This window comes from Papaver somniferum, chromosome 8 (assembly GCF_003573695.1).
Source record: "Papaver somniferum cultivar HN1 chromosome 8, ASM357369v1, whole genome shotgun sequence".
Lineage (NCBI taxonomy): Eukaryota > Viridiplantae > Streptophyta > Magnoliopsida > Ranunculales > Papaveraceae > Papaver > Papaver somniferum.
The window spans coordinates 72,811,316-72,833,316 of NC_039365.1; the positions used below are offsets into that span (position 1 = coordinate 72,811,316).

The window sequence follows — 22,001 nt, forward strand, 5'->3', positions numbered from 1 at the left end:
ACTTGAAGGTTAAAGTTCTAAAATCGGTTGTGTACATGAACCTAAACATTTATATAATAAGGAATGCAATCTTTGCAAACCGTGGCTATAATGTTCGTGAATTGATTCGAGTGAATCAAACCGATTTTGCTTCAATTGTGTTCTTGTATACTTCTATGAGAATATAGCAATTGAACAACTCTTTAGATAGTTTCACTTGATTCATTTGAACTAGTTATGGTTAAGATGAACAAGGTTGATATGGGAGTAATCATATGGCTAACTTCGGTTAACTGTAGTTGAGCCAACATGGTGTACACATTTAGGTACGGTTGCATAAACCTAAATGGGGGTACATTTCATTTGTGTGTAACAAGCTAAGTTCGATCTAACATTTGAAAGATATTAGCTTGGTTGAATAAGGTTTTTCATCTAACGGTGAATATTGAATGCTTTATCACCAAGGTAACTTAGATTGTAAACCCTGATTTGAAAACTATATAAAGGAGAACTCTAGGAACTGGGAAACCTAATCCCCACACTTCTGTGAGTTACTAGTTGCATAGCTAGAGACGATTCTCCTTTAACCTTAGGTTTCTCACGAGACTTTGTAGGTTAACGACTTAAATACTTCATTGGGATTGTGAAGCCAGACCTAACTATTTTCTCTGTAGTTGCGTGATCTGATCGTGCCCGATTCTATCGTTTGAGTGCAATCGTAAGATTGGCTTGAGATTTATATCGCCGATAGGGCAAGATAAAAACTAATCACAAACACCTTCGTCTCACCGTTTGTGATTCCACAATATCTTGTTTCGTTAATCAATTAATATTATTGTGAGGTGATTGATAATACTAGGTTGTTATTCGGGAATATAAGACCGGTTTATCAATTGGTTCCTGTTCACCTTGATTTATCAAAAGACGGAACAAAACTCATAGGTATTTCTGTGGGAGACATATTTATCTATTCCAACAGACTTTTCTGTGTGAGACAAATTTGTTTATCAATTCTTCGACTTTGGGTCGTAGCAACTTTTGGTTGTGGGTGAGATCAACTAAGGAAATCAAGTGCGTAGTATCCTGCTGGGATCAGAGACGTAAGGAACGCAACTGTACCTTGAATCGGTGTGATATTGATTAGGGTTTAACTACAGTCCAGTCAGAAGTTCATTGGTAGTAGGATAGTGTCTGTAGCGGCTTAATACAGTGTGGTGTTCAAAGTTGTACTAGGTCCCGGGGTTTTTCTGCATTTGCGGTTTTTCTCGTTAACAAAATTATGGTGTCTGTGTTATTTCTTTTCCGCATTATATTTTGTTATATAATCTAAATATCACAGGTTGTGCGTTGTATCGATCAATTAGGAAATCCAACCTTTGGTTGTTGATTGAAATTGATTGATCCTTGAACATTGGTCTTTGGTATTCAAGTTACTTCTCTTATATTCAATTGGGCTCGCAAATTTGTATTTGATGATTGCAGATTGAATTGAGAGATAGAGATATAAACTCTTGTATATACTTTTCTCTAGATTGATTCTGACTGTCTAGTTGATTCTCTAGAAAGTATATTCGAGTAAGTCCTCTCGGATTGCTAAACGAATTGTTGGGTGTGGTTGTTATACCCTCGTATTTTCACTTCCCTACAAAATTTTAATTAGTTTTGTTTCAGTATGGAAGTATGTCTGAAACACAATCATATATGGAAGCATAAAAATGTTACTTAAACACAATCATATAGGAAAGCATAAACCCATTCATCGGTATTAGTCTTATGTACTACATACCCAAGATCATTATCTTGTAAACCAACATAATGATTTTAGAGTACAAAAGTATTGTTATACCTCAGTATAGCATATATGTATTATATGCAGTGAAAGGGGGAAAAAAAACCTCATGTCACTTTTGATTATTATTTCAACAATTTTTGAGTTATGTACTTGCAAATCTATGTGCAAGAAACACAAACAATCTTATATGGAAGCATTACCAATGTTGCGTAATCAGTACTGTCCTTATGTATTGCATACTCATATGCCTAAAACACCCAAAATCACATGTGAAAGCATAATAATGATTACTATTCAGTATGTGAGTTATGTACTTGATGTTCATAGTGCTTAAATCCAATGAAAGCATAAAAAACCTATTTCACAAGTACTAGAGATATGTACTGGTGGATCATTATCTCATCAACCAAAAATAAACAACATAGTGATTTTTTGTGTACATAAACAACATAATGATTTTTTTACCTCAGTATTGTATATATGTATTGGTGGATTTATGCATCAGAAACCAATAAAAACACACCGCATGTCACTTTGGATTGTTATTCAATAGTTTTTGAGTCATGTACTCTCAAATCTATGTGCCAGAAACACAAACTACAAACCGCATGTCACTTATGATGATTTTCATCAGTTTTTGAGTTATGTACTGGTGATTTGAACATTCAAAATCTAAAAAACCATCTTATACGCAGTGATGTATCATATTGGTTAAAATAAACTAGGTTTTTTCAGTACAACATATATGTACCACTGATTCATACATTTTTCTGCAACTGATTTCAGTACTTTTTTTTTGTTTTGTTTTTTGCTCGCTGATTTGGTTTTTGGTGTTGATGATTCTTCATAATCATCTTCTTATTATATGGGAGCAGTACTATCTTCGTAGATTTAGAGAAAAATATTGATTCAATTTAGAAAATCGAAATCTAGGTTTGGATTTCCGAGTATTGGTTTCTCTTAGATCGAAATCTACGTTTTTGGTTTGTGATTCTCTTATTGAATCACAAGAATTTCTCTAAGAACAAAGAAGAGAAAGGAAAAACGAAGAGAGGGGAAGAACACAGAGGTTGGGTTTTTTTTATGAGAGAGAGAAGAATATCAAATGATATTAGAGGCGTGTAAGTACACACGTTTGGGAACGACAAATATTCCGGTCATTTCTATATTTTAATTAATTTTGGACCTCCAGATAAAAGAAAATTCTGGTTGGACCCTACGATAACTTCAAAATAGCAAATATATGGGCTTAGGACCAAATAGCAAATTCTGGTTGGACCCTAATATATGGGCTTAGGACCAAATAGCAAATGTTCCTATTTTCTATCACTTCAAAATAACCTTGTTTTGTCTTTTAGTGGTAAACCACCAATAATTTGAGTAAATCTGGAATCAGCTAAGTTTTTTTTTTTTTTTTTAATAGATTTTTAATATGAAGCTTTTTTCTTGGTCGAGCTAGAGAAATAAAAAAGAAGATAAACTGACTAACCAAAATATCCCAAGAATTCGTATCTTAATGACAGCAATACAACCGTTCTCTGACATATGGCGTGCAAAAGCCACACAATATTCGATTCGACGATGTCCTGTTCTTGAGTCATGAAAAAGATGGAATAAAAATGTAGGAGCGCACGAATAAGTCGATTTTAATTTTAATTTTTTTGGTTGATTCGATCAACTCCAAACACAAACACATTGATTAATAATACAGGGAAGTCAATGATATGCAAATAATCATCGATTCAACTTGTGCCTCTATTCTGCTTACGCCATAGACATGGGCCACAACCGAAGATGAACCACAAGGAAAATATAACGAAAACAAAATTAAACGCTAAGTTGCTATCAGTACACATTTGACATAGTTCATGGCAATACGAATCTCGGCGGGTCTTATTTTTGGTGAATCAGGGCATCAAGTCCGGCGCCGGCCTTGTCTGTTCTGGGTCAATCAGTGCATTAGAAATGTACTTGTATATTAATCACCAGATTCACCACAAATTTTAGTAGACAAAATATGTACCAAATCAACTGCTTTAATTTAGACCTACAAACATAGCTGTAAATGCTTCTCTTAACTTGGAAAAGCTAGAAATGCAGAAGAATACAACTAAAAAGTTAGTTGAGAGCATATCTATTGCTGTACAGACTTGAAAAAAAATTTAAGTTGATAATTTAATCAATACATAAACCAACGACACAAACTGTAAGTTAAACAAAATTACCTCCACATAGCTAGAACTAAGTTGGATTAAAGGCGTAATTCGTTGCCGTTAACTAAAATACTTCCCGTAATTACTGCCTACATATATACTCAAACACTCTCACGCACACAGGTATATATATATTACACACCCCTCAGAGAGAGTTGATCAACCATGGAAGCAAAATCTGTTATAGTTTTCTCGGCTATAATCTTTTCTCTCTTCATTCTGGGCGAAACTTCTACTGGTAAATGGAAGCTATTGAAGAAAAGTATTGGAATTTCAGCAATGCATACTGTATTGTTGCCAAATGATCGAGTTATTACGTTCGACAGAACAGATTTAGGTCAATCAAATATTTCGCTGCCTCAAGAAAGATGTAGAAAACTTGCTGATGATCAAATCGATTGTTCTGCTCACTCGATCGAGTTAAACCTTTTGAATGGAGATGTTCGTTCACTTACTGTTCTTACCGATACTTGGTGCTCTTCTGGTGCACTAGCACCTGATGGTGTGCTAATTCAAAGTGGTGGATTCAACGATGGTGACCGTGTTGTTCGATATTTTAGGCTGTGTGCTAATTGTGATTGGATGGAGGATCAAAATGGACTTGTTGTTCCTCGATGGTACGCGTCTAATCAGATTTTGCCAGATGGGAAAATCATTGTCGTAGGCGGTAGAGCTCAGTTTAGTTACGAGTTCATCCCTAAGAGCTCATCCAAATCAGATTTTAAAACACACGAGCTTCCATTTCTTAAAGACACCACGGATGATGTGGAGAACAATCTATACCCATTTCTCCATCTCTCAACCGATGGGAATCTCTTCATCTTTGCTAACAACAGGTCGATATTGTTTGATTATATAAACAATCGAGTGGTTAGGGATGATTATCCAGTCATGCCAGGTGAAGTTTCACGCAATTATCCAAGCACAGGTTCATCGGTACTTCTCCCGCTGAAACTTGGTTTCATAAACAGTAATATTGGCGCACCAGATGCTGAAGTCTTCATCTGTGGAGGGTCACCACCAAATTCATTTACTAGTGCTAGTAACGGAAGATTTTTATCAGCTACTAAATCATGTGGCCGTTTAATGATCACGGCGGAGCAGCCAGAATGGAAAATGGAAGAAATGCCTATAGAAAGAGTCATGGGTGATATGATCTTGTTACCAACAGGTGATGTCTTAATCATAAATGGTGCGAAAAAAGGCTCAGCTGGATGGTATTTAGCTAGGGAGCCAGCTCTGAACCCTGTTCTTTACCACCCTGATTCAAGCAAGTTTGAGGTAATGAAACCATCGAAGATTGCTCGAATGTATCACTCAACTGCTATTTTGATTACTGATGGTAGCGTATTAGTCGGGGGAAGTAATCCTAATTCGAATTACAACTTCACCGAGCTTTTCCCTACTGAATTGAGCGTTGAGGTTTTTTCGCCCCCATATGCAACTAGCAGTTCTCGACCGCAAATTAGTTGGGCGGAACCTGAAGCTGAATTATCTTATAAACAACCATTTTCCATTGGTTTTGATTCGACTGAGAACGGAGAGTTAGAGAACGCTTATGTGACCATGGTTGCACCATCATTCAACACACATTCCTTCTCCATGAATCAAAGGATGATGGTTTTGGAAATTAATCAAGTATATCAAGTCTCTGGTACAAGTTATGTCATTGACTGTTTTGCTCCGGCCACTCCTTATATTGCCCCACCAGGTTATTATCTTCTTTTTGTGGTACATCATGGGATTCCAAGCAGCGGTAAATGGATTCATATCAGTTAATCGTGTTCAGTGAAGATAAATTTATATATATATATAAATATCAATTGGAACATTTGAGCATTTATTTCTTACAAAAAGTTGTAGGAAATTTATTTATAATCATTAAATCAATTTAAGTTTATATATGCCTTTTAAATGTATACTAGAATTGTGCCCGTGCTACGTATCGGGCATATTTTTCCTTTTGATTGTCGGGAAACCGAGGTTACGTTAATCTCGAACCGGCATGTTTCCATAGAAGTCAATTCCATGAAACATCCTATTTTAGATAACTTAGTTCGAATCCGTCTCTTACATCTTTAGATTAGCATGACCGGATAATACTAGCACGAATATATGATCAATACGATATATAGACAATCACACACGACACAAAGATTACGTGGTTCACCTTTGTAGGCTACATCCACGGCCAAAACCACCCCGAGGAGCTTCATTATCATAACAAGTAATTACATCGATCCACTTCATATAATCAACTAGTTATATAACCCACTAGCGCTAAACGTTAGAAACAACAAGACATATTACGAAGAGTTTACCTCTTCCTTTGTTCTTCTTCTTCCATAAACTTCTACCACAATGGTTGCTCCGACTTTAGACAAGAACACGAAGAACATCATGAATTGTAGCTTCTTCCATATGAACCCTAGAAACTCTAGATTTCTCCCATACCCGCTCTTAGTACAAGTCTCTCTTCTCACATAGATTTTGCCCCATCACCAACCATCGTAGAACACAACGGTTGTGACCCAATCACTCTCATTATTGAGAGAGGATTCTACAAGAGAATGGATTTCTACTCACAATATAAGTCCTCTTATATAGTAGACAAATTCTTGCTCCCCAAGTCTTAGAACTCCTAAAAATAGACTCACACCTTAATTAGGAAATCCTAAACTAGGAAACCACATAACTTGGGAAACACCCAAGTTACGTTCCGGTTAGTTCCGGAATCTTCACGGAACAAAAAATCTCAACATTGACTTGGTGTCGCAGGGCTTCGCCCTGTCCCTTGGTGATGTATTTTTTTTTGGTATCCGCAGGGCTTCGCTCGGCCCCGTGGTGATGCATTTTTGATTTGGTGTGCGCGGGACTTCGCCCCGTCCTGCGAAGATGTATTTTTGACTTGGTGTGGCATGACAAATACATTAAATAGGTGGAAAATATGTGCAGATTTTATTTATTTATTTCCTTTTAACTTGGTGTGCGCTGGGCTTCGCCCCGCCTCGTGGAAATGCATTTTTGATTTGGTGTGTGCGGGGCTTTGCCCCGTGAAGATGTATTTTTGATTTAGTGTGACGGGAAAAATACATTAAATAGGTGGAAAATATGTGCAAATTTTATTTCTTTTATTCTTTTAATTTCGCAGAAAATATGTGGATTTTTTCCCCTTTATATATTAATTTGGAAAAAATAGTCCTAATATAATAATTACTCGATTTCCAAATTGAATTTGGACTTCCATAAAATTCCAAACACGACAAGTTAGGTTTTCCTTTTAAGCTTGTAATTTTTAAACCAATCATACGTTGCCAAGTGTGCTCACCTAAATATGGTCACTTTGTGAGTTCCAAATTGAATTTGGTTTCCTTTTTTTAAAATTTTCCCTATTCTTTTTAAACGAATCATATGTTACCAAGTGTCCTCACTAAAACGCTCGTTTCACAGAACTAAAAAAAAGTCTATTTCGGCCAATAAGAAACGAGGGTTTCCTCACCTTTCAACATGGGAGCTTTATTTGTCTAGGACTTTATGTCTTTAGATACTTTTAAAATTTGTAAAGTTTGTCCCCCATATAAGAGATGTCAGTCCGTGATGGCTCCTCAATGCTAAATCAATTGGTTATTCCGGTTGAGTAGCGACTTTGGTCCTGCGCAACAAGCTAACACCATATCGAGTGCACAAATACTGCCTCCCCATTCGTGAGCAAAGTGTTGAGCTCAATGCCTTCAAAGTACTACGGCAGTAGCCCGATGACATAAGGCGCTTTATATCATCAAAAATGAGCTTAATTTGCCTAACATTTGCCCATGAAACAATGATGGTTACTTTCTCTACAAATAGACCACCCAACTGTTAAAAGGAAGCATACCCCATAACTTCCCCTTCGTAGACTTTCCCTTGTTTCTATTCTTCTCAAATGCTAAGAGTTCCTCACATTTTCCACAAATTTCCCTTAAATCCCCTCAAATAAATGTGCTCAGGGCATCCTTCCAATAAATGCTAAGAATGCCAATATTCTATCATATACTGATCCAATATGCAATATTTGCGAAAGTGCTATGAAGATATTACTCATGTTCTCCTCTCCTTCCCTGCTGCTTCTAATGTCTGGGAAAAATTATTTGGGAACTCTCATAAGTTTTTCAGTAACTTCTGCTCTTTCCATGATTGGCCGAATAGCTGGCTCAACAACCACACATCCTCTGCTAGTTGGAGTGCATATTTTGCTACTATTTGTTGATTCATTTGGAAAGCTAGATGTGATATGGTTTTCAGGAATATCTCCCCTTCTGTTAATAGTACCGCCTTGAAAATTACTCAGATATTTGCTATTTTAATAGAGTGATACATAATCCAAGACATATCCCGAACAACACGTTCTACCAGGATAATACCAATGATCACACTGCTAGAAATGCTAGGCTTATCAACCAGCATAAGGAAAAATTTGGAATCACCATTAGCATTAGTATTCTGGAGGTAAATACTAACAATGTTAATGGAGATTACAGCCTTTTACTAACTTTTCTTTAATTGCTTTGTCTTTTTCAGGCCAATGTGTGGAAGCAAGGAACTTCAAAGACTCAACAATTGGATCCAACAGAGCAGCAAAGACAGATAGAGGAGCTCAACTAGCCTTGGAGTGGGGCTAAGAAATGCAAAAATCCAACATAGACTTTGCAGCAGAAGATGATGAAACTTTACAATCCATAAAGAAGGGTTACCAGATGGAAGTTCAAGAAAGATTTCAAGTAGGATTTAACCAGTCTCATGGAGGCAACTTCGAAGCTATTGATTTTGTCCTACGCAACTTAATCAAAATAGCCCCTCATCAGAACCTCACAACAATTAGACTAGCAAAAATTTCTACTTAGTCAAACTTATTGCATTATTTAAATTTCTCCTAACCTCCAACAGTTTTTTGATACTCTTCAGTTAGTTCATGTTTCGACTGCTGAAAATGTTAATTCTCATTCGAGAATGGTGTTCCAGAATGGTGCTAGTCCTTGCCCACCTGAACACTTTTTTGTAACTAAGAGTTAGTTGCTCTCTTTGGGCGCTTCATCTGTTTTCTTATTAAAAAAAACTGCCCATAAAATAGTTCCACACCTTTACAATTATCCCACAATGGCTTTTTCTGGTATTAAGGTAGTAAATGGTCGGTCCGTATGGGCTAAATGTTTTCAGTATAAAATATTTTTTTATTTTTTTATTCTTTTTGATAAACAAGGAACCTTTTCATTAATGGGATTTTAAGGTTACAATGAGTTTAAGATCGAAAATAAGAGAGTACAAAGTAACAAGAACATACCGTAAGAGTAGAATACCGAGAAATACGACAAGAGAAAGAGAAGGATTACGGAGTAAGACAAATACAAGTATGAATAAGGTCCAATTAAATCGGAAGAAGAATGGTTTTTCTCAGAATTAAATTCCAACCATGTAGTTTGTTTTCTTTCTTTAGAAAGAAATGCTCCTAAAGTAGGAATGATTTGCTCAAATCTCTTGTAAATAGTGATGAAGTTTCCGTCATCAAAAAGGCCACCGATTAAAATTTCGTCGCCGGATAAGTTGATGATGAAGATTCCGATGAAGAGTTCGTCGTCGGCGACAACAAAGATGGAGATTTCGTCGTTGGAGAGCATCACTATTGATCTTAGAACCCAACCCAATAACCAAAAATCGTTATTAAAGCGAAGATAAACCTCAAAAGAGTAGATAAAACCACCAAAACGGTGTAGATAAGTAGAAAACATAACAAAAACTAAACTAATCTATTAACAAACTTAGAAAGCAAGGAATAATGAAGAAATCTGGGACTAGATCTGAGCAGAGAAGGGTTGTTTTTGACGGTTTTGCTGGAGAAGAAAAAGGAGTGAGAAAGAGGATTTTCAAAACATATGATTTGTTCGGTATAAAATAATTGATGACTGAAACTTAATTCACAAGGTAAAACAAATGAAATTCTATTATTTTTCACAAAATCTGAGCATTTTTTGTGGCATTTTTTTTTTTTTGATGTCCTATACTAGTGGTCCCTAGACTACATCCAAACTCCTTATATTAGAGTGGATTTCAGCAATTACATGGTTCGAATCCCTACCTTCATAGTGAAAGAGAGCATGCCAATCACAAGACCGCTTGGTGATTGGCTAACCTCGACAATATTCAGTTAAGCAAAATAGAAACCCAACTCAAAGATAACCGGTCAGCGTTAGGCTGCCCTATCGATTCTTCTACTATTGTCCTCTTTAAGCATATATCCAGACAGACAGGTATCGAAAGACCACATGAAAAGTTATAAGCATGCACGTCGAGTGGAATAATACTTAGGGGCGGTGACAATATACTATTCTCAAAGTATAAAAGCTCCAGAAAACTACTTTAATGAGTTTTTTTTTCTTTTGAAATTGGAGTTTTTTTTTTGCTACTTTGCTTCATATGCATGCATGGATTTAAGGGACCACGGTGCCACTGTATTATCTAATCTGTGTGTACTACAACTTTTTTTTTTTTGGTAATGAAAAGTCGCATATATTAACTAGAGAAGAGAGGTACATTGTCCAGATTATTACAAAAAAAATTTCAAACCAAATGTATGATTCCTGGCCAGCAGCATGTACTGCTGCAACTGATAATGACCTCATAACATTTTGTACAAAAAGTGGGTAAAAAGGAATTTGGAATTCAATTTTTATGAATAAAATAGAGAAATGATGTCGGTGAAAGTACGTCGGTGAGTATAACTTGCAAAATTCTGGAGTATCAAGTTCAAGTCCTTTCTTCATTCATGAGCATAAGCTAATCTACTTTGTAAAGTAACGAGGGAAACAATTAAACAGACAAACATTAACAACAGTTATCAAAGAATTGGCCAAATGTGTGTTTCGTGACTTCATCTATTTCCTTTTCATGAGAAGATAATGAGTGAATGAGAAAAAGCAAAAGGATAAACAAGTATTTGCCTATTTGGTAAACTTCAGAGACCATATTATTTAAATATGAATTATGAACATTACAAGGAAAACTATGACAGAAGGTATGAAAACTGATGAACAATTTCAAGTATCTGTATTGATTGATAGATTACCCCCATCTTGGAAAGGTTTTCGTAATGCTTTGCATCATAAAACTAAGGAATTTTTTCTTGAAAGTTTGATTGTTAAGCTCAGGGTTGAAGAGGAAGCACGGAAACAAGATAGAAAGGAAGAGATTCTTATCGTTTCCAATAATAAGAATCATACTCAACCGAGTTTGAAACCTAAGAAAAAACCAATGAAACCTGACCAGAACCAAAGGAAAGGAAGACCTAATCAAAACAAGAACCCACCCATCAAGGAAATTTCAGAATTCTGATTCTGAGTTCCTTTGTTATACCTGCGGTAAACCAAACCACATGGCTAGGGACTGCAGGAATAACAAAGGAAATAATAACGCACAAGCTAATGCTGCTGAAAGCGTTATAATTGCCATGGTTTCTGATCCAGAGATTCACATGGTTGGTGGAACCGGTGGGTGGTGGATAGACAGTGGTGCTTCGCGCCATTGTTGTTTTGATAAGTCCCTATTTAAGAGCTATGCAGAAATCAAGGATAAGAAAGTGTTGTTGGGAGACTCCCATACCACTATTGTGAAAGGTTCTGGTACGGTAGAACTGAAGTTTACCTCTGGGAAGACAATTATGCTGAAAGATGTCCTCCACACTCCAGAAATGAGAAAGAATCTTGTTTCCGGCTATCTTCTCAACAAGGCTGGGCTGTATCAAACTATTGGATTTGATGTTTACACAATTACTAAAAACATAGTGTTTGTAGGAAAAGGTTATGCTGCTGATGGAATGTTTAAGCTTAATGTTGAAATGAATAAAATTGCATCTTCTTCTTATATGGTGTGTACTTTTAATGTTTGGCATGCTAGACTTTGTCATGTGAACAACAGATCAGTAGATACCATGAGAAAGCAAGGTCTTATTCCAAAACTATCCATGCATGATTTTGAAAAATGTGAATCTTGTAGTCAAGCTAAGATAACCAAGAGTTCCCATAAATCTGTTATTAGAGAATCTGAACCATTGGAGTTAGTGCATTCCGATCTATGTGAATATGAAGGTATATTAACTAGAAATGGAAAGAGATATGTCATGACTTTTATTGATGATTATTCTAATTATACCTATGTCTACTTGCTAAGTCATAAGAATGAAGCTATTGAAAAATTTAAGGTTTTTATTGCTGAAGTTGAAAATCAATTTGGTAGGAAAATTAAAAGATTTCGTAGTGATAGAGGAACTGAATATGATTCTAAACCATTCACTGAAATTTATGAATCTTCTGGAATTATACATGAAAAAACTGCTCCGTATAACCCTGAAATGAATGGAAAAGCTAAAAGAAAGAATCGTACATTTACTACTCTTGTGACTGCATGTTTTCTGAGTTCTGGTGCTGCCCCTCATTGGTGGGGAGAAATTTTGCTGACTGTTTGTTATGTTTTGAATCGTATGACAAATTCAAAAACTAAAATTTCACCCTATGAACTTTGGAAAAACAGAAAACCAAATGTATCTTATTTTAAAGTATGGGGTTGTTTGGTTTATGTTCGTATTCGTGATCCTAAAAAATCAAAGCTAGCTAAGTAAAGCTTATGAATGTGTTTTTGTTGGGTATGCTCAAAACAGTAAAGCTTATAGATTTTTTGATCTAAATAATAAAGTTATTATTGAATCTATTGATGCTGATTTCTTTGAATATAGATTTACTTTTAAATCTAGAAATAGTGGGGGTTCTCTACCTAGTACAAGTTCTGAACTTAGAATAGAAGAACCTAGAACTGCAGAGACTAGAGACGCTGAAATTGAACCCAAACGTAGTAAAAGGGCTAGGATTGCGACAGACTATGGTTCTGACTTTGAAGTTTATACCCTAGAGGAAGACCCTTCTAGTCTTCAAGAGGCACTTAATTCTCCTGAATCCGGTTTTTGGCAAGAAGCCATAGATAATGAAATGGACTCCCATAATCTTAATGGAACTTGGCACCTAGCAAATTTACCCCCTGGTTGCAAAGAAATAGGTTGTAAATGGGTACTTAAAAGGAAGTTGAATCCTGATGGTTCAGTAGACAAACACAAAGCTAGGTTGGTAGCTAAAGGATTTAGACAAATAGAAGATGTAGATTTCTTTGATACTTACTCTCCCGTTACAAGATTGACTTCTATTCGTGTTTTTATTGCTGTTGCTGCTGTGTATAATATTGTTGTTCACCAAATGGATGTTAAAACAACTTTTTTAAATGGTGAAATAGAAGAAGAAATTTACATGGAACAAATTGAAGGTTTTGTTGTTCCTGGTCAAGAACATAAAGTGTGTAAGTTGGATAAGCCATTGTATGGTTTGAAACAAGCTCCTAAGCAATGGCATAAAAATTTGATAATATGATGATTTCACATGGTTTCAGAATTAATGAAAGTGACAAATGCATATACTATAAGTTTGAAAACAATACATGCATCATGATTTGTTTATATGTGGATGATTTGTTGATTTTTGGTTCAAACTCGTCTGTGGTTGAAGAAACTAAGAATATGCTTAAGTCTAACTTTGAAATGAAAGATTTGGGTGAAGCTAGTGTAATTCTGGGAATTAAGATTACTAGAACTAATGATAGTATTTCTTTGGATCAGTCTCATTATATTGAAAAGATTTTAAAGAAGTACAACCATTTTGATTGTAAACCTGTGAGTACTCCTTTTGATGCTAGTGTTAAACTGTTTAAGAATACTGGTGATAGCATTAGACAATCTGAATATGCTGGTATAATTGGTAGTCTTCGTTATGCAACTGATTGTACCAGACCAGACATTGCATATGCAGTGAGGGTTTTATGCAGGTTTACCAGTTGTCCTGGTTTGGAACACTGGAATGCAGTTGAGAGGGTTATGCGGTATCTTAAAAAGACCGTTAACCTAGGATTACACTATAAGAGATTTCCTGCAGTCCTTGAAGGATACTGCGATGCTGATTGGAACTCTCTTTCAGATGACTCCAAAGCCACCGGTGGATATTTGTTTAATATTGCTGGTGGCGCTGTGTCTTGGAAGTCAAAGAAACATAAAATTCTGGCTCAATCTACGATGGAGTCTGAATTGATAGCACTAGCAGCAGCTAGTGAAGAAGCAGGATGGTTGAGAAACTTGCTTTGTCAAATTCCTGTATGGGATAGACCGATACCAGCTATTATGATCCATTGTAATAGTACCGCGGGTATTGCAAAAGTACAGAACTGTTTTTATAACGGGAAGAATCGACAAATGCGTCGAAAGCACAGCACAGTTAGAGAGTTTCTCACAACTAGTGTTGTACGTGTGGATCATGTTAGGTCGGAAGAGAACTTAGCTGATTCTTTGACGAAAGGATTAGCTAGGGAAAAGGTATTATATACCTCTAAAGACATGGGACTTTCGCCCAATAGAAGTTGAGTCATTTTGTGTTGGATACCCACCTAGAAATAGGTTCAAAGGGAATAACGATTCACAAATGATATGGAGATAGAATCATGCACCTTTCCCATGGCATGATATCCTGAAGCGGGTTAAGGTTGAGTTTTTTTAACTCTTAATGAAGTCTATAGCTCTGCATAGAGGGGTACCAAGCTACAGGAGTTCCTTTGATAGACTCACCTATGTGAATGAGAAAGTGTGGCCGCTTTCTATGAGAACATGAGAAGTTCTATAGAACATTCATTGAAACTGGGATAAGTATAGGGTCGTAATGTGCTGGCATTTAAGACTTTACTCTTAGTATAGTTGTGTGTGTGTTAAGTAATTTGTTCTCTCCATAGAGTTCAAAGACATGTGTTCACTCTGTGACAGAGTTCAGAGAATTTAATACTATGTAAAGGTTCAAAATCGAAAGATACCTTTGCTTATGCACATAACTATACGAATCTTGCACAATGATTTTTAAAATATAAGTGGGGGATTGTTGGGATATATGTTTTAAAATAATTCTTTTGTACATTTATATCAACAATTCGAGCTTGGCCCAGTGGTTAAGCATTTTGGGCCTGTAGGGTTAGGTCTCAGGATCGAATCCCTCCCCCTACTGATTGTGCATATATATTATTATATATATAACATTAGTCCCGGAGCCGGGCCTTAGGGAACTTGGGAGGTCTCTTGAATTTGGAAAGTATTTTTGTTGTTTTTAAAAGATTTTTCAAACCGTTTTTACTGCACTTAATTATGTTTTAATTGCGTTAATTATGGAATGATTTATTTTCCCGTTTTTTGACTGTTTCTAATGGAATTTTAATTGCAGCAATTAATCCAATTTATTCTCCATTAATCTGCATTGACTACCTGGTTGTAAAAACAGTTTTGAGAACAGAAAGAAAATACAAGTTTTTACACTATTGTTTTTCTGAGAATCAAGAGACCAAAAAATACTGAGCAAGAATAGAGAGAGTAAAAGTGATCGATTTCTCATTGTGTGCGTGAGAGATCGAAAGAGAGTTTTTCTCGGTTGTTTTATCCTGGGGGCGTTGTGACGGAAAAGAACTGCTTGCACAAAATTCAAGGCAGAGCCACGAAACGTCCTAAAGAGAGCGACATGTTCGTGACTCAGCCGTCACTTTGTTTCGTGTCTTAATCTCTGTTTTGCAAGTGTGAAATCGGCAATTGTTCCAACAATTTTAGGACGTATCTTTCTGCCATGGAATCTGAAAAGAAAACAGTTGCTGATATCAACAAGCCGTTCAAGTTTGAAGGACTTCACTTCAGAAGATGGAAGCTAAAGTTGTTTTTCTACCTCAAACTAATGAAGTTGCACATGATGGTGACCTCCATCAAACCAGGTGATCCACAAGATGCAGAAGCTGCAGAAAAAGCATCTCCGGCCGCAACAAGTGCAACTCCTCAACCAACTGAAGAACTTGTTGTGACCCAAATTGCTGAAGAAAAACAAAAAGCCTATGAAAAATGGATTGATAGTGACTTTGATTGTAAAAACTATATTTTGAATGCTTTGTCTGACGATCTATAAGAATATTACTCCACATTTGATACTGCTAAAAATGTGTGGGATGCCTTACAGAAGAAATATGATACTGAAGAAGCCGGATCGAAGAAATATGCTGTAAGTCGCTACCTGAGATATCAAATGATGGATGAAAAATCATTCGTTTCTCAGGCTCATGAACTTCAGAAAATAGCTCATGAAATTATGACGGAATATATGAAAACTGATGAACAATTTCAAGTATCTGTATTGATTGATAAATTACCCCCATCTTGGAAAGGTTTTCGTAATGCTTTGCATCATAAAACTAAGGAATTTTCTCTTGAAAGTTTGATTGTTAAGCTCAGGGTTGAAGAGGAAGCACGGAAACAAGACAGAAAGGAAGAGATTCTTATCGTTTCCAATAATAAGAATCATACTCAACCGAGTTTGAAACCTAAGAAAAAAAACGATGAAACCTGACCAAAACCAAATGAAAGGAAGACCTAATAAAACAAGAACCCACACCCTTCAAGGAAATTTCAGAATTTAGATTTTGAGTTCCTTTGTTATACCTGCGGTAAACCAAACCACATGGCTAGGGACTGCAGGAATAACAAAGGAAAGAATAACGCACAAGCTAATGCTGCTGAATGCGTTATAATTGCCATGGTTTCTGATCCAGAGATTCACATGGTTGGTGGAACCGGTGGGTGGTGGATAGACAGTGGTGCTTCGCGCCATTGTTGTTTTGATAAGTCCATATTTAAGAGCTATGCAGAAATCAAGGATAAGAAAGTGTTGTTGGGAGACTCCCATACCACTATTGGGAAAGGTTCTGGTACGGTAGAACTGAAGTTTACCTCTGGGAAGACAATTATGCTGAAAGATGTCCTCCACACTCCATAAATGAGAAAGAATCTTGTTTCCGGCTATCTTCTCAACAAGGCTGGTCTGTATCAAACTATTGGATCTGATGTTTACACAATTACTAAAAACAGAGTGTTTGTAGGAAAAGGTTATGCTGCTGATGGAATGTTTAAGCTTAATGTTGAAATGAATAAAATTGCATCTTCTTCTTATATGGTGTGTACTTTTAATGTTTGGCATGCTAGACTTTGTCATGTGAACAGTAGATCAGTAGATACCATGAGCAAGCAAGGTCTTATTCCAAAATTATCCATGCATGATTTTGAAAAATGTGAATCTTGTAGTCAAGCTAAGATAACCAAGAGTTCCCATAAATCTGTTATTAGAGAATCTGAACCATTGGAGTTAGTGCATTCCGATCTGTGTGAATATGAAGGTATATTAACTAGAAATGGAAAGAGATATGTCATGACTTTTATTGATGATTATTCTATTTATACCTATGTCTACTTGCTAAGTCATAAGAATGAAGCTATTGAAAAATTTAAGGTTTTTATTGCTGAAGTTGAAAATCAATTTGGTAGGAAAATTAAAAGATCTCGTAGTGATAGAGGAACTGAATATGATTCTGAACCATTCACTGAAATTTATGAATCTTCTGGAATTATACATGAAAAAACTGCTCCGTATAACCCTGAAATGAATGGAAAAGCTGAAAGAAAGAATCGTACATTTACTACTCTTGTGACTGCATGTTTGCTGAGTTCTGGTGCTGCCCCTCATTGGTGGGGAGAAATTTTGCTGACTGTTTGCTATGTTTTGAATCGTGTGACAAATTCAAAAACTAAAATTTCACCCTATGAACTTTGGAAAAACAGAAAACCAAATGTATCTTATTTTAAAGTATGGGATTGTTTGGATTATGTTCGTCTTCCTGATCATAAAAGATCAAAGCTAGCTAGTAAAGCTTATGAATGTGCTTTTGTTAGGTATGCTCAAAACCGTAAAGCTTATATATTTGTTGATTTAAATAATAAAGTTATTATTGAATCTATTGATGCTGATTTCTTTGAATATAGATTTCCTTTTAAATCTAGAAATAGTGGGGGTTCTCTACCTAGTACAAGTTCTGAACTTAGAATAGAAGAACCTAGAACTGCAGAGACTAGAGACGCTGAAATTGAACCCAGACGTAGTAAAAGGGATAGGATTGCGACAGACTATGGTTCTGACTTTGAAGTTTATACCCTAGAGGAAGACCCTTCTAGTCTTCAAGAGGCACTTAATTCTCCTGAATACGGTTTTTGGCAAGAAGCCATAGATAATGAAATGGACTCCCATAATCTTAATGGAACTTGGCATCTAGCAGATTTACCCCCTGGTTTCAAAGCAATAGGTTATAAATGGGTACTTAAAAGGAAGTTGAATCCTGATGGTTCAGTAGACAAACACAAAGCTAGGTTGGTAGCTAAAGGATTTATATTGCACCTAGTTTGTTTATGCTTGATTTTATTGACTAACGGTGGTCGAACTTTGATTGTACCTAGTTTGTTTATGCTTGAGAATCTTTTCTTCTGATATAAGATTCACTCAAACTAGATCAAAGTTTCGACATGTATCTTTAGACTGTTGTTAGTGCTAAAGATGATCTTGTGAGAATCCATTGTTCACAGACTCTGTTCTGCGCGTGATTGATCACAAGAGATTCAAGTTGATTGTGTGCAGGTGTTTATTGAAGATCTAAGAAGATTTGAAGACAAAGAAAACTTTGAAGATTTCTGATTTGGGTTCATAATATTTGGTGTGCACAATACTTGTTTCGGTAAAAGAGGATCCAACTATAATCGGTTTATCCTTGTGGTAGATTAGATTGAATAGTTGTGTAGATCGACATCAATACAACTTTTTGTGATTAAAAGTATTGATTGCAAAATCTTAACAATTGCTTTGGTAGTTGATAATAAGATAGATCTAAGAACCTGACAAAGGAGTTTATTGAGATAAATAGAAGAGCCTTTTGTCGAACTCACATCACTTGGTTGAAAAGAGTTGATACCAAACAGATTTTGTTGTTCCTTTACTGTTTGGAATACGAACCAAAGGAATTGTTCCAAGTACGTGACTTATTACAGGTCGGAGGCGTGGGAATACAGACGGAACTAAGTGAACTATAGGTTTAGTTGCTTGGTCTCAACTATACGAAGTTGGTTTGTATCCTAAGAGTATTCAATTATGGGCAAGGTCCCGGGGTTTTTCTGCATTTGTGGTTTCCTCGTTAACAAAATATTGTTGTGTCATTTACTTTTGTTTTCCGCAATGATAATTGTTGTTATTATAATTTAAAGTAAATTACACAAACGTTAGTTGCAATTTACTTGATAAGTAATCCTATTGTGTTTGGTTAAGTTCGAACCTTTTTATCAAGTAAACATACTTCGTTGTTGCATTGTATCGATCTTGTATCCATAGTCAATCATACAAGTTATCTTGTTGTCGTGTTGTCTCGATCTCGTATCCGTAGAAGATCACACGAAGTGTGAACCGATTTGTTGTATTGTCTCGACTCAGTCCCTAGACAATCACTTTCGTAGAAAGGACTTATAGGTTGAAAAGTTTTAGATTGAGGTATATTTGGGTACCCTCGTATTTTCAATTGGTATCAGAGCAAGAAAACACGAAAATATCTAACAGTTTATGTTTGGTGCGATCCATCCTATAAGAATGAACTCGAGTTCTTAGGAATCGACTTCAGTTAACGTACCGCCAAGATTTAATGGGACAAATTACCCATTATGGAATTCTGCTATGAAATATTTTCTTCAATCCCTAGATTTTAATACTTGTCTATTAATAAAAGACGGATATCAACAACAGATGGATTATTCGGAAACAGAGTTGAAACGTTTAGCGTGTTATACTCATGAAGAAAGGATTCTTGCAGAGCAGAATTATGATGGTTTGAATGCCATTATACATGCAGTTAGTCATGATCTTTTACACCATGTACTGAATTGTAGGACTTCTAAAGAATCATGGGATATTCTTGAGACTGTATTCGAGGGAAATGATTCTGAAAAAGAAGCTAGACTTCTTTCCCTTTCATCTGAATGAGAACACCTCAAAATGGATGATAAGGATACTTTCGAGAAGTTTAACTCTAAACTTACTGAGACTGTTAATGCATCTTTCTTACTTCAAAAGGAAATAATATGCGAAATTCTCAGATCGTTACCATCAAGATACGAGTCTAAGAAACATGCCATAATAGAAGGAAATGATCTTTCTATACTTTCCCGAAGCTCTCTTGTAGGGAAGTTAAAGATCTTTGATAGAGAAATTCTACTGAAGAATCAAACTGAGAAACGTTTCCAAGAGGACAAGGTACCTGTTGAAAAAGAGATTGACTCAACTATTGTGCTTCTAGCGCAACGAATTAAGGACATCTTATCTTTTGATAAACATGTTCATGATACATTATCGCTTTGCCATAAAAAGGGTAATGATGAAGTAAAATGCTTCAAGTGTCGTAGATTCAGACATATGGCAAAACATTGTCCCATCAGAAGAACTCAGAAGTGCAACAAGGCGTATGTCTCCATTCTTGATGGTATTCCTGAGGAATAATCCAATGAAGAAATATCTGATTGTAATGCACTTCTTGCCAACTATAACAATGATGAATCCCGTGAGTCTAATCAACTCCTAGAGAAGCTTGAGTTGGAAATTAAAGAAAATAAAAGTTTAAGCATGGTTCTTGAAAACCTTTTGAAATTCCTTTCAGATAAAACCCGTATGGTAAAATCTGAACAAGAAAATTGGGTGAAAAACCAAGAGAATCAAAAACTAGTTTTTATGACAACTTGATAAATTCTTCATGTGAAAGAAATAATCAAACCACAATCTTCCTTGGAAATAAACTTATTAAAGCACTTCGCAAGGGGATAAAGAAGACTGGTAAGTTTATGAGATCAAAAAGGGATATTGCAAACTCTTGCAATTACAAGAGAAAGAAAGAACAAAAGGAAACACATCCTATTGTACATGTTTATAAGCCACCTTAAGGATGTATTTGTTAACTACGGTGAGAATAATTCTCACCTCAATACACACTGATTGTGTTGAAGTATGCAATCTCACTTGTTGCCCAAAATTCTGATTGTGAGGAAGCATAAAATCAGGGCAAGTTGTTAATGAGTGTTTCTTTAGTGAAAAAATAATAAAAATCTTTTATTTTTCTGAAAGATATTTTCGGTTTATATAAACCAAATTATTCCTTGATTTTCTTATATACCTTTTTCATGTCCAAAAGAATACTATTTTATTTCAATGGAGAAATCGGTAAAAGAAGGATCATTTCTTGATGATTTAGCACTGTGTGCATCAGTTATGACTGAAACTCATGATGTCTCTCTTCATGATAACTCTCAAGATTCTCTAGGGAAACATATTCTTATTGTTAAAGGTTGCATTAGATATCATGAGCCGATGATAAAGGATTCAAAAGAAGTACTAGCTAATCTTCATTCTCAACTGTTTGAGATGAACAAATTATCTACTGAAAAAGGAAGTGCTCAGAAGAATTTGAATCCAGTTTTTGAAAGCAATCTTCAGAAGAACTGAGAAGAGAATAATAGACATCAATTTTTGATTTCTTTCAATGATTGTATTAGGTCTATTATGAATAAAATTATTTGATTTATAATTTTTCTTGTGATAGTTTTTGATTTACATAGCCTGTGCTTGAACGCTTTATGTTATTGATATGTATGTTTATGGGATGTTTGATTTCGGTTTTCTAACCTTGATATTCGATCTCATAATGTTGTGAACCCTTATGGTTTGGGTGACTTTTTGGTTTAGCAGGATTAACTTCTAGCCCATGTTGGTAGGTTTTATCAAAGGATCATGAAGGGTTATGATAGAAACAATATGTGAAAAATTCACAATATGTTGAATCGTTTGGTTTAGCATAAAGGCATATGTGTTTCGGGGTTTTCAAATTTTGCTTGCAATAGTTAAAAACCGGTTTTCAACCTTTCTCTGGTAAAGGTTGGTTGTTGTTATTTTTTTTTTGCATAAGGATGACAACATAATGATATTTCGATATCAATTCTCCATGGAAGAAGATGCAAACATATTGGAGAAGAG

The 22,001-nt window shown here is 35.6% G+C and overlaps 1 protein-coding gene across 1 annotated transcript; it reads left to right on the forward strand.

Annotated features, from left to right (window-relative positions):
• The first annotated feature begins 4,020 nt into the window (after positions 1-4,020).
• LOC113302810 (aldehyde oxidase GLOX1-like) lies at positions 4,021-5,914 on the forward strand. Its single transcript, XM_026551766.1, has one exon. It carries the CDS (start codon positions 4,150-4,152, stop codon positions 5,761-5,763), a length of 1,614 nt encoding a protein of 537 aa, XP_026407551.1. The 5' UTR covers positions 4,021-4,149; the 3' UTR covers positions 5,764-5,914.
• Positions 5,915-22,001: the final 16,087 nt, after the last annotated feature.